We start from the raw sequence: 14759 nt of genomic DNA on the forward strand, positions 1-14759 counted from the left end.
CCCATAACTATTGACCGAGCAACCCAATGAAAAATTGTATAAGAAAATTGAACATGTGCCAGCCTAAAGCCCCCATACACACTATTAGATTTTCTGCAGATCTTTGTCTTCAGATTTACCAAAACCATGTAGTGAAGGACCTGTCTGATTGCATACAAATCTGCCTGGGAATGGGGGTGGAGGAATAAGTTAACTTATTCCTTGCCAGAATTCCTCCATGCTGTGCAAAATTGGTCTTCTGAAACCTATTCTCTAAGGTTCTTCGGCTAGTAGTCGCACACTGACGTGATAACATACAACACAGGTCAAATAGTACTGCATTGTACACCAGGTCCCACCCACAGCCTGTAGCGTTGGAGACCCTCTGCCCCTTGACTTCATGAGAATTTAACCTTTGCAGTGCATGGAGCACTGCAGGCTATTCTTTCTCCTAGAGTTATGATTTAAAGTATTTGTAAAACCCAAATAAAAAAAAAAAATCATGTTGCTCTTCAATGTCACTATTTTTTATTTCAGACTGCCAGTGTTCTCAAATACCTGGTTGATCCTGTCTGAACCTCCTTCCGTTGAAAGTAATCGGACCTTGCAAGCATGGCTGCCGATCCATGCTGGCATGGTCAGTTTGTCTAGTGTCATCCTGCTGTTTGTACAGTTACGCTGTGCTTTTGCACCTTCCGTAGTCTGTACACAGCCATGTCCCCTTCCTTTCCCATTCCTCTTGGGTGAAGTTGCACTTTAACCACTTAAGGACCCGCTCATGTACATATACGTCCTGTTTTTAAAGATGGATATCTCGTAACGGCAGCAGATTTTTTTTTAAAGCGCCCCGTCCCGACGAGCTCGCGCGCAAAAGCAAACGCATATGAAAACGGTGTTCAAACCACACAAGTGAGGTATCACTCTCGTTAGAGCGAGAGCAATAATTCTAGCCCTCCTCTGTAGCTCAGAAGATGCAACCTATAGAATTTTTTAAACGTCGCCTATGAAGATTTTAAGGGTAAAAGTTTGACGCCATTCCACGAGCGGGCGCAATTTTGAAGCGTGACATGTTGTGTATCATTTTACTCGGCGTAATATTATTATTGGGCTAACTTTACGGTTGTCTTATTTTTTAATTAAAAAAAGTGAATTTATCCCACAAAAAGTGCGCTTGTAAAATCGCTGCGCAAATACGGTGTGACAAAAAGTATTGCAATGACCGCCATTTTATTCTCTAGGGTGTTAGAAAAATAAATATATATATATATATATATATATATAATGTTTGGGGGTTTTAAGTAATTTTCTAGCAAAAAAAAAAAAAACAGTTTTAGTCTTGTAAACGCCAAATCTGAAAAACAGCCAAGGTCCTTAAGTGGTTAAGTTCACAACTACTTTAAGTGTTGGATGCGGTTAGGCAAATAAAGCTGACTTTAGAAGAATTTGAGTTTTGCTTTTCTGGCCTTGGAGCTAAATGCATTTAATGTCAGTTACATAATTGCCCAGAATTACCATGAGGTAGACTCTCCTGTGTTCAGCTTACTTTTCATACATGTAGCTGGAATGCTACAGCAGCTTTTTGTATAGAAGGCACCAGCAGAGGGACTGGGTTGCACCTTTTTGCACACTAAGCACTTGTGTATTTTACAAGTTAAGAAGAATCTGACTGGTTCTCTTTAAATGGAGTCTTCTGAAAGACATGTACATATAACTCTTTGTAAACCTGATGTATATATAGTTTTAATCCTCTAATAAGAGGTAGGTGGAAAATGGCATTCCTAAGCTTTGCCATCTGTTTGTAAAGTCATGTAAACATGCAATAAATACTCTTACTTCTACCTTTTATATTGCATATTGTCAGGTATGTCTTAAATTTCCATTAAGAGGTGTGTGCAAAGCAAAAAGCGCTGAAATGTCAAGCCTAGGGCAGAAAGCTACACAGCCTTTCAGATCACAGATGTTTTGTAGCTTGCACTTTATAGGTAGTGATGATGTCCAGTAGTTTATGGGATTATAGCTGGATCCAGTAGTGTTCAGTCATTGTAGTCTTCTTTTTTTTTTTTCCGTCACTGGATTACCTGTGTTGACATCCACCTGGTTGAGATATTCAACTGCCCATTGTTTTATTTCAACTGGGATCCTGTACATGGGGAGAAAAAAAAAAAGAATAATAAACGTTATATTTTAATTGTACAGGACACATGTACCTTATTCATACACCATGGTGTTGATTTACTAACTTTAAGTGCAGTTGCACTCCATGTTCCCCAGCGCTTAGTGTGAAACTGCAGTTTTCCATCATTAACCACATGACGACCAGCCGCCGTAGTTAAAGCAGGGGAGCCAATCAGCGGGTCGCAATCGTTCCCCGCCGAGACAGTACGGGGATCTGCCAAAGTAAACCGACAAGATCTGTGTGTCATCTCCTGACAGAACGGAGATCTGCCTTTTCTTCTATGCAGGAAGACGGATATGTGTGTTGCCCTAGGCAGCCCATCCCCCCACACTGTTAGAAACGCAGAGGGAACGCATTTAACCCCACCATTACTAGTAAAAAAATATACCATAAATCTATCCCCTGTTTTGTAGACGCTATAACTTTTGCACAAACCAATCAATGTACACTTAATGATTTATTTTTATATTTTACCAAAAATATGTAGCAGATTACAAATTGGCCTAAGTTAATGAAGAAATTCCATTTTTTTTTTTTTTTTTTTAAGATTTATTGGGTCTTTTTTATAGAAAATATATATTTTATTTTTCAAAATTGTTTATAGCACAAAAAATAAAAACCGGAGCGGAGATCAAATTTCACAAAAATAAATCTCTATTTGTGGGGAAAAAGGGACTTCAATTTTATTTGGTTACAGCGTTGCACGACCGCACAATTGTCAGCTAAAGTAAAGCAGTGCCATATTGCAAAATATGGTCTGGTCATTAAAGGGACAAATCCTTCCGGGGCTGAAGTGGTTAAATCGTATGTAAACAATTATTTTTTTTACCTTGCAACTGATTGGGTATTCTTTTTAAAAAGAAAAAAAAATGAAGCTTCACAACATTCACTGAGCTTGAGGAAAAATACGTGCACAGATGATTTGCCTTTAGTAGATAATTACAAGCAGATCACAGGTGAGAATGGTTACCTTTAACCACTTCCTTACTGGGCACTTAAACCCCTTCCTGACCAGAGGCCTTTTTCCGATTCGGCACTGCGTCGCTTTAACTGACAATTGCGCGGTCGTGCGACGTGGCTCCCAAACAAAATTAACGTCCTTTTTTGCCCACAAATAGAGCTTTCTTTTGGTGGTATTTGATCACCTCTGCGGTTTTTATTTTTTGCGCTATAAACAAAAATAGAGCGACAATTTTGAAAAAAAATAAAATATTTTTACTTTGTTGCTATAATAAATAGCTCAATTTTTTTTTTTACGTTTTTTTTTATCCTCAGTCTAGGCCGATACGTATTCTACATATTTTTAGTAAAAAAAAAAAAAAAAATCGCAATAAGCGACTGGTTTGCGCAAAAGTTATAGCGCCTACAAAATAAGGGACAGAATTATTATTTTTTTTTTTTTTTTTTTTTTTTTTACTAGAAATGGCGGCGATCTGCGATTTTTATTGGGACTGCGACGTTATGGCGGACACATCGGACACTTTTGACACATTTTTGGCGCCATTCACATTTATACTGCAATCAGTGCTATAAATATGCACTAATTACTGTATAAATTTTTTTTTTTTACTAGAAAAGGCGGCGATCTGCGATTTTTATTGGGACTGCGACGTTATGGCGGACACATCGGACACTTTTGACACATTTTTGGCGCCATTCACATTTATACTGCAATCAGTGCTATAAATATGCACTAATTACTGTATAAATGTGACTGGCAGGGAAGGGGTTAACACTAGGGGGTGAGGAAGGGGTTAAATGTGTACCCTAATTAGTGTTCTAACTGTGGGGGAGGGGGGGTGACTGGGGGGGTGACCGATCCGTGTCTCTATGTACAAGAGACACAGATCCGTCTCCTCTCTCCCCTGACAGCACCGCTGTCTGCGAGAGCCGGGAATGAGAGATGATCTCATATGTAAACATATGAGATCATCTCTCATTGGCCGCACAGATCGCCTAGTAAACGGCCGCTCCGATTGGCCGTTCACGGCGATCTGTGACTGGCTGTGTCCGAGGGACACGGCCAGCACAGCAGTTCCCCGCTGCGCGCTCGGGAGCGCGCGCGGGGAACGCGAAAAAGGGGAGGCCGTAAAAAGACGGCCTGTTAGGGATTGGGAGCCGCGCTGAGGCCGTACAAAGTCGTACGGCCGTCAGCAAGTGGTTAATAGCCAGTCAAACACCTTTGTGTCAACTTGTGTGCATGTTATCAGGCCAAAATCACCAGGGTGTGTAAACTTTTGATCAGGGTCATTTGGGTAGTTTCTGTTGCCATTATGATTTAAAAAGAGTAAGCACAGTTGATTGATAATAAATGGCTTCAGCCAATCACTAACCATGAGTGAAAGAAATGTTTTTGTGTTATTCTTATTCTCTAAAAAATGGCCAAGAAATCATAAATTCTGCCTTATGAGCACAACTGTATGTATGGGATTTCACCCAGGAGAGCCATTCTGCCACAGTATATCTGTGTGAGGCGGTCGGAAACAGGATAAACTACTAATGGAGGTGTTCATTGTCTTATAATGGGACTGCGATAGTTAGGAACTGACTAACTGCCACTGACATCACCAGTAACACGAATATAGTGGTCTGTGCTAATAAGTATGACTGTCACTGTACTAATGACATTGGCTGGGAAAATGGTTAACATCTAGGGCGATCAAGGGGTTAAATTTGGGCCTAACAATGTTTACTTTATGTGCTGTTTTACTCCCTGCCTTGCAAATGACAGCACAGCCGGGTGGCTGCAGTATAAGTGTGGTGGGTGGTTCTTTATCGGTTAAACTTTTCAAACTTGCTGATGAAATTCACCCACTCAGTCTCAGGTGGATTATGAGGTGTTCCATCACACCACTGGTCACACACTTTAACACGCCTTCTGCCTAGGGCCCATATAGGGTATTCAGGCGCTTCCTCACGGCTTTTTGCCATACGGATTCATTGCAGAGCGGTCTACACCTGGGTTACTACGTACTCCTACCAGACTCTTACTTCATGAGTACCGCACATAAGAATACCATCACTTGTAGCTCTGCCAAAGGCTCACAGGAACAGGTCATAACCCCGGTTTCCTCATCCAATTCTAGTTCTATTTCAAGCATGCAACTTGCAAACAGCTTGACAAATGCAAAATTTTCTGCATCTATGCCACAATTCCTCAGTCAGATTATGACTTAACCAGTTTCCCACCGCCGCACACCGATATACGTCGGCAGAATGGCACAGGCAGGCAAATGGGCGTACAGGTACGTCCCCTTAAATTTGCCACGCAGCAGGCGCGTGCCTGCTGCGTTCTCCATGGCCTGCGGGCCCTGCAAACTCGATGTTCGCAGGCGGCCCGCGATTGTGACGAGGAAAGGCCGAACAGGGAGGTGCCTATGTAAACAAGGCATTTCCCTGTTCTACCTAGTGACATGACCGGGATCTACTGCTCCCTGTCATCGGGAGCAGTTATTTCTGTCATGTCGGTGGTAACCCCCCAGTTAGAATCAGTCCCTAGGACACATTTAACTCCTTGAAGTGGTTAATACAGCCATGTATATCTAGAGCTCAGAAAACACTACTGCCAATTCTCCCACCCCTACTTTTCTGGTCCTAGAGGTGGTTGAGACATTATTATTAGAAGCTTTCCCTCGATTGTGTGGTTGCAGAGCAATTACAACTTTTCTCTGCTCTTCTCTTTTTTGTAGATGCCCTGGAACATACATTTACATAAATATCCACAATGGTTTTAATTTCTGTTCATATGTGCAGAATCCTCTGCCTAATACGTACGCCTTTTTAAGGAAGAAGTCTCTTTGGTGAGGTGCTTGACTAATTTTACATAGGTCCCAAATGGAAAAGTTTTGCTTCCCCAGAGAAAAGTGCCAAGACTCCCCTCCTCAGGGGCTCCTAGCTCTTCAAAATGTAGAACACCTTCTTTATGGCACAAGGCTAGGCCCAAAAAGACCATTAGGCCCTCCCCAAAGCCCTTTTCACAATAAAGTAGCGTTATCACTCCAAGAGTGAAGGTATATCTGTTGCATCTCTGGAAGTCCCAGACCTGTGGTTTCAAAAAGATACAAGCTAAGAGTTTAAAAACTCTAGGCCTCACATTTCTTCTTTAAAATCATCCAGCTGCCCAAGGACAGTTTGTTTTGGAGAATGCTCTGAACCACCACTTGTCCCAGTGGGAGCCAGTACCGCCACAAGACAAGTTCAAAGGTTTCACCTCAAACCTGTTTACGGTACGAAATCTCAGCAGTATTCATCCTATACTGAACAAATTCCTTTGAATTTCAAAATGTCACATGGAATCAGGAGGGTCGGTAACTGCCTCTCTCAGACAAGGAGACTACATGGAATCTATGAACATACCAGATGCATGTCTACATATTCCTATTTATCCACCTCAGCAGCAATTTCTATGGCTAACAGTGCCAGGCAGCTACTTTCCAATTTGTCGCACCACTTTTAGGCCTAACCTCTGCTCCCAGGATGTTCACAAAGGTTTAATGCCCTTCTCAAAACTCAGGGTATCCAAGTCACAGGCTATCTATATTACCTTCTCCTAAAGGATACATATTGCAGCTCTCAGAAAATTACCACAAGACTCTTCAGTTGCTGCAGGCCTTTGGATGGTTGATAAATTTCAACCATACTGCTCTCCAGGCTTCCCCTCTCTTGGAATACTTGTGACTGATCCTAGACTAGTGATGAGCCCGATGTTCAAGTCGAACATGAGTTTGACTCGAACATCGGCTGTTCGACGAAGATCAAACATTATGGGCCGTTCGTGGCAAGTTCGAGCGGCGCCGCAGTGCAGTGCCGTCGGCGAAGAGAGCCATAATTGGCCAAAGGCCAATTGCCTTTGGGCAATTATGGCTCAGGGGCTTAAGTCCACATCCCACATTATAAAAGGCCACCTGCATGTCGGCCGTGTGTGGTGTGTTGCTGGCGTTGAGAGAGAGAGAGAGAGTGTGTGTCATTTCATTTAGTTTGAGCAGGCAGGCAATTCAGTTAGCTGCAGTGTATTGTAGTATGTGTGTGTGTGTGTGTGTAATATATATATATAATACACTACATCAAAACTTTGGGTGGGTTACTTCCCTTTCTTCTTTTGGAGTGTCCTGGAGTAATGTCAAGATTTCAGTGAATCCTTTTTGCAACTGGAGCATGTGTCCCCTTGTCGTTTTATATATACATCCAGGCTTTGTGTGTGTATGTATATGTATGTATATATATATATATATATATATATATATATGTGTGTGTATATGTATGTATGTTTGTGTATATGTATATATATATATATATATATATATATATATATATACACACACACAGTGGGTACGGAAAGTATTCAGACCCCCTTAAATTTTTCACTCTTTGTTATATTGCAGCCATTTGCTAAAATCATTTAAGTTCACCGGCTTCTTCTTTTGTGCATTCATTCGGGTTTCTTCCTCCATCTTCTTCTTTTTCCTCTGCTTCTTTCTTGGGTCTTCTCGTCTGCATCTTGCACCAGCTTCTTCTTCCCCGGACAACCCGCGTGCAATTGAAGTTCCCGCTGTGTGACGCTCCTGTTCTTCTGACAGTACTTTTATCACTGAGGACGCGGCGTCACCCGGTGACCCCGCCCCCTCTGACGCACATATACTACACAGACTTCCCTATGGCTTTCCCCGTGGCGTCAGAGGGGGGCGGGGTCACCGGGTGACGCCGCGTCCTCAGTGATAAAAGTATTGTCAGGAGTGCCACACAGCAGGAACTTCAATTGCAAGCGGGTCGTCCGGGGAAGAAGAAGCCGGTGCAAGATGCGGACGAGAAGACCCAAGGAAGGAGCAGAGGAAGAAGATGGAGGAAGAGACCGGAATGCACAAAAGAAGAAGCCGGTGCAAGATGCGGACGAGAAGACCCAAGAAAGAAGCAGAGGAAGAAGAAGATGAAGGCAGAAACCCGAATGAATGCAGAAAAGAAGAAGATGGGAGACGAAAGTGGGGAAAGAAGACATTAATAAAGGAATTGTCAAAAAACGGCTATTGTCTTTTTTAAAGGGTTACGTGCTCGGATAAGGGGTCTGGTGTGGATTTTTGGGGGAACTTTTTTTTTTTCTAATTTGGGGTGGAGTTCCCCTTAAAATCCATACCAGACCTAAAGGGCCTGCTATAGGTATTTGGGGAGAATCCCACGTCATTTTTTTTTTTTAATTTGACGGCGGGGTTCCCCTTAATATCCACGCTTTTTTTATTTTTTTTAATGAATGAATTTTCTCTGAATTGCCGGGAGCCGACAATTCATTATAGTCGCGAGTCATTTTTAAATGACTTTTTTTCCATCAGAATGTCATTTTGTGCAGAGACAGTTCTAACCACGGGAAACACGCGCTAATTTACAAACATATTATACACCCACCCTAGGTACGAAATTAAAAGGAATATTTCACTTTTATTGTTGCACTTTAACCACTTAAGCCCCGGACCATTTTGCAGCTAAATGCCCAGGCCAGGTTTTGTGATTCGGCACTGCGTCCCTTTAACAGACAATTGCGCGGTCGTGCGACTTGGCTCCCAAACAAAATTGGCGTCCTTTTTTCCCCACAAATAGAGCTTTCTTTTGGTGGTATTTGATCACCTCTGCGGTTTTTATTTTTTGCGGTATAAACAAAAATAGAGCGACAATTTTGAAAAAAATGCAATATTTTTTACTTTTTGCTATAATAAATATCCCCCAAAAACATATATATAAAAAAAAAAATTTCCTCAGTTTAGGCCGATACGTATTCTTCTACCTATTTTTGGTAAAAAAAAATTGCAATAAGCGTTTATCGATTGCTTTGCGCACAATTTAATAGCATTTACAAAATAGGGGATAGTGTTATTGCATTTTTATTAATTATTTTTTTTTACTACTAATGGCGGCGATCAGTGATTTTTTTTCGTGACTGCGACATTTTGGCGGACACTTCGGACAATTTTGACACATTTTTGGGAAAGGCAGGGACATACATGTACGCCCATATGCCTGTACGTGCATTATTAAATTCACTGCTCCCGAAAAAACTGTCATTTTAAAAAATAAAATGCATTAATACATGTCCCTTGGGGCAGGACTCAGGTCCCCAAACACTTTTTAGGACAAAAACTAGCATTTTAACCACTTAAGGGCCGCCTCCTGCACATATACGTCGGCAGAATGGCACGGCTGGGCACAAGCACGTACAGGTACGTCCTCTTTAAGTGCCCAGCCATGGGTTGCAGGCGCACGCCCGCAGCGCGCTCCCGCGACCCGGTCCGAAGCTCTGTGACCGGGGGACACGCAGACCTGATCGCCGCTGGAGTCCCGCGATCGGTCCCCGGAGCTGAAGAACGGGGAGAGCTGTGTGTAAACACAGCTTCCCCGTTCTTCACTGTGGCGCCGTCATCGATTGTGGTTCCCTATATAAGGGAACACACGATCAATGATGTCACATCTACAGCCACACCCCCCTACAGTTAGAAACACAGATGAGGTCCCACATAAACCCTTCAGCGCCCCCTTGTGGTTAACTCCCAAACTGCAATTGTCATTTTCACTTTTTGCTGTGAAAATGACAATGGTCCCAAAAATGTGTCAAAATTGTCTGAAGTGTCCGCCATAATGTCGCAGTCACGAAAAAAATCACTGATCGCCGCCATTAGTAGTAAAAAAATTTTTTTTTTATAAAAATGCAATAAAACTATCCCCTATTTTGTAAATGCTATAAATTTTGCGCAAACCAACCGATAAACGCTTATTGCAATTTTTTTTACCAAAAATAGGTAGAAGAATACGTATTGGCCTAAACTGAGGGGAAAAAAAAGGTTTTTATATATTTTTGGGGGATATTTATTATAGCAAAAAGTAAAAAATATTGAATTTTTTTCAAAATTGTCGCTCTATTTTTGTTTATAGCGCAAAAAATAAAAACCGCAGAGGTGATCAAATACCACCAAAAGAAAGCTATATTTGTGGGAAAAAAAGGACGCCAATTTTGTTTGGGAGCCACGTCGCACGACCGCGCAATTGTCAGTTAAAGCGACGCAGTGCCGAATCGCAAAAACTGACTGGGTCCTTTAGCTGCCTAAAGGTCCGGGTCTTAAGTGGTTAAAATGAACACTTTTGATTTCTCCCATAGACGTCTAAAGGGAGTTTGGCGGCTTTACATATTTATTATTGCATTGCGCCCTCTGCTGCGCCAGTTCATACGCTCAATTAATGATTTATCCGGCGCACCAATTAAGCCATGAACCGGCGCAGCGCATTCTTTATAGTAAATCAGCCCCATTATATATATTAGGAAATATAGCAGTCCCAAAGTAAGTCCTTCACATCGGTGTATGTGATAGATCACCAATCGTGTCTTTATATGATCCATAATATCGCTCTTCATGCAGTGCTCGTGACCACCATTCCCACAGATGATTGACATGCAAAGTTCAAATGATTGATAACGACTCCAGACGTATCCTATGATACTCTTGCTCCAGGTTCTTCTAAGACACTCCCTCCAATAGTCACCCATAAAAAAGAAAGGCCAGCAATAGTGCAGTATTTCTACACCTTTAAATGTTATTAAAACTATTTAAAATACTCACAAACACAATATGAGATGATGCTTTCAATAGTAAAACCAGACATCAGTGTGCCCACTTTCCCTGGATGGGCCAGATGATTGGCATCATACCACCTTGCGGTACAGCTCACTACCAAGTTAGCGTGCTTGCATCACTTCTGGTCCTTCGTTCAGGAATGCCTTGACGCTCATTTCATCAATGAAGGCTGCCTCATAGGGCCAAAACACCATCTACAGCATTTGACAAAAACAGAATTATCTATGGCTCAAAAATAACCCATCTCTTCTACTCCCATTTCTCAACCAGAGTAAGACCATCAACATGATGACAAGGTGCTTTGGGGGGGCGGTGCGCTTCCCATGTTGAGGGCAAGCGGCCTGGTATGGTTTAGGAGGAGGGCACTCGCCCGCCCCCCCCCCTTTCTTGGCCTGCCTGGCTGCTTGCTCGGATAAGGGTCTGGTATGGATTTTGGGGAGGACCTCACGCCAATTTCTTTCAAAATGTTGGTGTGGCGTTCCCCATAAAATCTATACCAGACCCAAAGGGCCTGGTATAAATTGGGGGGGGGGGGGGCATGCCGTTTTTTTCTTAATTCCGTCATAGGATTCCCCTTAGCCACTTCAATGCACTGTATTATATACTCTGCACTGTACTATATACCCTGTACTGTATTATATATACACTACACTAAATAAACTATATACTCTGAACTGCATTATATATACACTATACGGACTGCACTATATACTCTGCAGAAAAATTGGGCCTTAGGTGTTGGTGGTTCCAGAACACTACCATCTCACAGTTACTCTTGTTGGGCAGAGGAACGGCCCTGCTTTTAAAAATGTGTTTAATAATTACAATGACATGCCCCAGTAAAACAGGTGCACACAATTTGGGTGTTGGTGGTGCCACAACAGTTACTCTTGTTGGGTGCAAGAACAGGCACTGCTGTCAAAAATGTGTTAATAAATTGGACCTAGGATGTTGGTGGTGACCTAAACCAAAAATATTGTTGGAAGCTGGCATCATCAAGATTCAGGAGGAATAGGGTAGGCAGCATAGGCAGGCAGTCTTCGATGTATCCCAGGGTCCTAGCTAGGGATGAGCTTTGTATTTGAGTCAAACTCATGATCGACTTGAACATCGTATGTTCGATCGTTCGTCAAATTACGAACGTTTTGGGCCGTTCGCGCCAAATTCGAGTTAGGTTTCACAGCCCATAATTCACTGCGGCATCGCAGTGCATTGCTGGCTGATGATTGGCCAAGCATGCACTATGACCCACATGCTTGGCCAATCACAGCTTGTAATAAACGGAGAGCCATAATTGGCCAAAGCCAGGGTGGCTTTGGCCAATTCTGGCTCAGGGGGTTTAGTACACGCCCTACACTATAAAAGGCCGCCTGCAGGTCGGCCTTGTGTAGTGTGTTGCGGTGGTTAGAAGAGAGAGAGAGAGTGTAATTTTTAGTAGGTAGATAGAGCAGGCAGGCTAGTCAGTTAAAGTTACAGTGTGTAGAGGATATATATGCATCCCAGGTGTTGTATATATATTTATACACTGTATAGTTTAGCTAGATCAGCTCTTCCTAATTTACTGGCAGGCAGGTGATTGTGCTAGCTGCAGTATTCTCACGTGGTGTATTGCCTGTGTCCTCTGCAGTGTGCACCATAAAGCTACGTGGTGTGTGTACTGCCTTTGTCCTCTGTAGTTTGCACCTAAAGCTACGTGGTGTGTACTGCCCATGTCCTCTGCAGTTTGCACCTAAAGCTACTTGGTGTGTACTGCCTGTGTCCTCTGCAGATTGCACCTAAAGCTACATAGTGTGTACTGCCCATGTCCTCTGCACTGTGCACCTAAAGCTACGTGGTGTGTGTACTGTCTGTGTCTGTGCTATTTTTCTCAATGATTTTCATCCATATTGCAGGAATCAGACATTTCTTGGCCTGCCTTTCTTGGCCTGCCTGGCTGCTTGCTCGGATAAGGGTCTGGTATGGATTTTGGGGAGGACGTCACGCCAATTTCTTTCAAAATTTTGGTGTGGCGTTCCCCATAAAATCTATACCAGACCCAAAGGGCCTGGTATGAATTGGGGGGGGGGGGCTGTTTTTTTCTTAATTCCGTCATAGGATTCTTCTTAGCCACTTTAATGCACTGTATTATATACTCTGCACTGTACTTTATACCCTGTACTGTATTATATATACACTACACTAAATACACTATATACTCTGAACTGCATTATATATACACTATACAGACTGCACTATATACTCTGCAGAAAAATTGGGCCTTAGGTGTTGGTGGTTCCAGAACACTACCATCTCACAGTTACTCTTGTTGGGCAGAGGAACAGCCCTGCTTTTAAAAAAAATTTAATAATTACAATGACATGCCCCAGTCAAACAGGTGCACACAATTTGGGCTTTGGGTGTTGGTGGTGCCACAACAGTTACTCTTGTTGGGTGCAAGAACAGGCACTGCTGTCAAAAATGTGTTAATAAATTGGACCTAGGATGTTGGTGGTGACCTAAACCAAAAATATTGTTGGAAGCTGGCATCATCAAGATTCAGGAGGAATAGGGTAGGCAGCATAGGCAGGCAGTCTTCGATGGATCCCAGGGTCCTAGCTAAGGATGAGCTTTGTATTTGAGTCAAACTCATGTTCGACTCGAACATCGTATGTTCGATTGTTCGTCAAAATACGAACGTTTTGGGCCGTTCGCGCCAAATTCGAGTTAGGTTTCACAGCCCATAATTCACTGCGGCATCGCAGTGCATTGTTGGCTGATGATTGGCCAAGCATGCACTATGACTCGCATGCTTGGCCAATCACAGCTTGCAATAAACGGAGAGCCATAATTGGCCAAAGCCAGGGTGGCTTTGGCCAATTATGGCTCAGGGGGTTTAGTACACGCCCCACACTATAAAAGGCCGCCTGCAGGTCGGCCTTGTTTAGTGTTTTGCAGTGGTTAGAAGAGAGAGTGTCATTTTTAGTAGGTAGATAGAGCAGGCAGGCTAGTCAGTTAAAGTTACAGTGTGTAGAGGATATATATGCATCCCAGGTGTTGTATATATATTTATACACTGTATAGTTTAGCTAGATCAGCTCTTCCTAATTTACTGGCAGGCAGGTGATTGTGCTAGCTGCAGTATTCATGTGGTGTATTGCCTGTGTCCTCTGCAGTGTGCACCATAAAGCTACGTGGTGTGTGTACTGCCTTTGTACTCTGTAGTTTGCACCTAAATCTACGTGGTATAAACAAAGGAGAGAAGGATATGGGAATCCCACCTATTTATCAAATATGTAGTACTCACCGATATTGTCGGGGGGTGCAATCAAAAATATAATGTACCAAGAGAGAAAAAAACAAAAAAAGAAAAAGAAAAATGACTGCTGCACACCCTTAAGAGTTATTACTACGTTTTATTAAATATCAGAAAATAGAGCATAAAAGGCATTAAAAACACACAGGTAACCAATAATGGTATAGTACCCTAGAAGTGACCTGAGAATACACTCACAAAAGCGAGACGGCAAAAATCAGTGACAAATTGAAAACTGGAGCTTGATCATCCAATAAGGAGATCTAAGTCCATAACTCACCCATTCACCCTCCACACAACACAAAGAGACCCCCCACCCCAAGCACATATAAAACCCCCACTGCTATCAATAATTCTAAAGATTTCCACACCATGCGGTGGTTCCCTGTAACTACAGGTGAAAGTACCACCGTCTAAGTGGGAAAAGTTGCAAAAAAGAAAAGCTCAAAAATGGGGACATGAGAGGGATCCACTATATAGTGGTATAGTAATACTGCTCAATTGGAGATAAATGGCAAGTGATAAATCAGATGAGAGAGATATAGTCCCAGGGACCGCAGACAATTCTACTAGGCTGGAGAAAAAAAGTGGTATATATATATATATATATATATATATATATATATATATATATATATATATGTCTCTGCTCTTCAGATGGGTCGCCGCGTCTGGCGTAAACAGTTATTCAATTTCCATCAGA

At 42.4% G+C, this 14759-nt stretch overlaps 1 protein-coding gene across 2 annotated transcripts in view; it reads right to left on the minus strand.

Moving 5' to 3' along the window:
* Positions 1–1703: 1703 nt before the first annotated feature.
* Positions 1704–14759, minus strand: part of LOC120940965 (osteocalcin 2-like) — a 194125-nt gene continuing 181069 nt past the window's right edge. For both annotated transcript variants that reach the window (XM_040354156.1, XM_040354145.1), the window contains one exon: positions 1704–2119. In XM_040354156.1, coding sequence (XP_040210090.1) covers positions 2017–2119 — 103 coding nt within the window. In that variant the 3' untranslated portion in view covers positions 1704–2016. The remainder of the gene's footprint in view (positions 2120–14759) is intronic.

This window comes from Rana temporaria, chromosome 1, assembly GCF_905171775.1.
Source record: "Rana temporaria chromosome 1, aRanTem1.1, whole genome shotgun sequence".
In the NCBI taxonomy this organism is placed as follows: domain Eukaryota; kingdom Metazoa; phylum Chordata; class Amphibia; order Anura; family Ranidae; genus Rana; species Rana temporaria.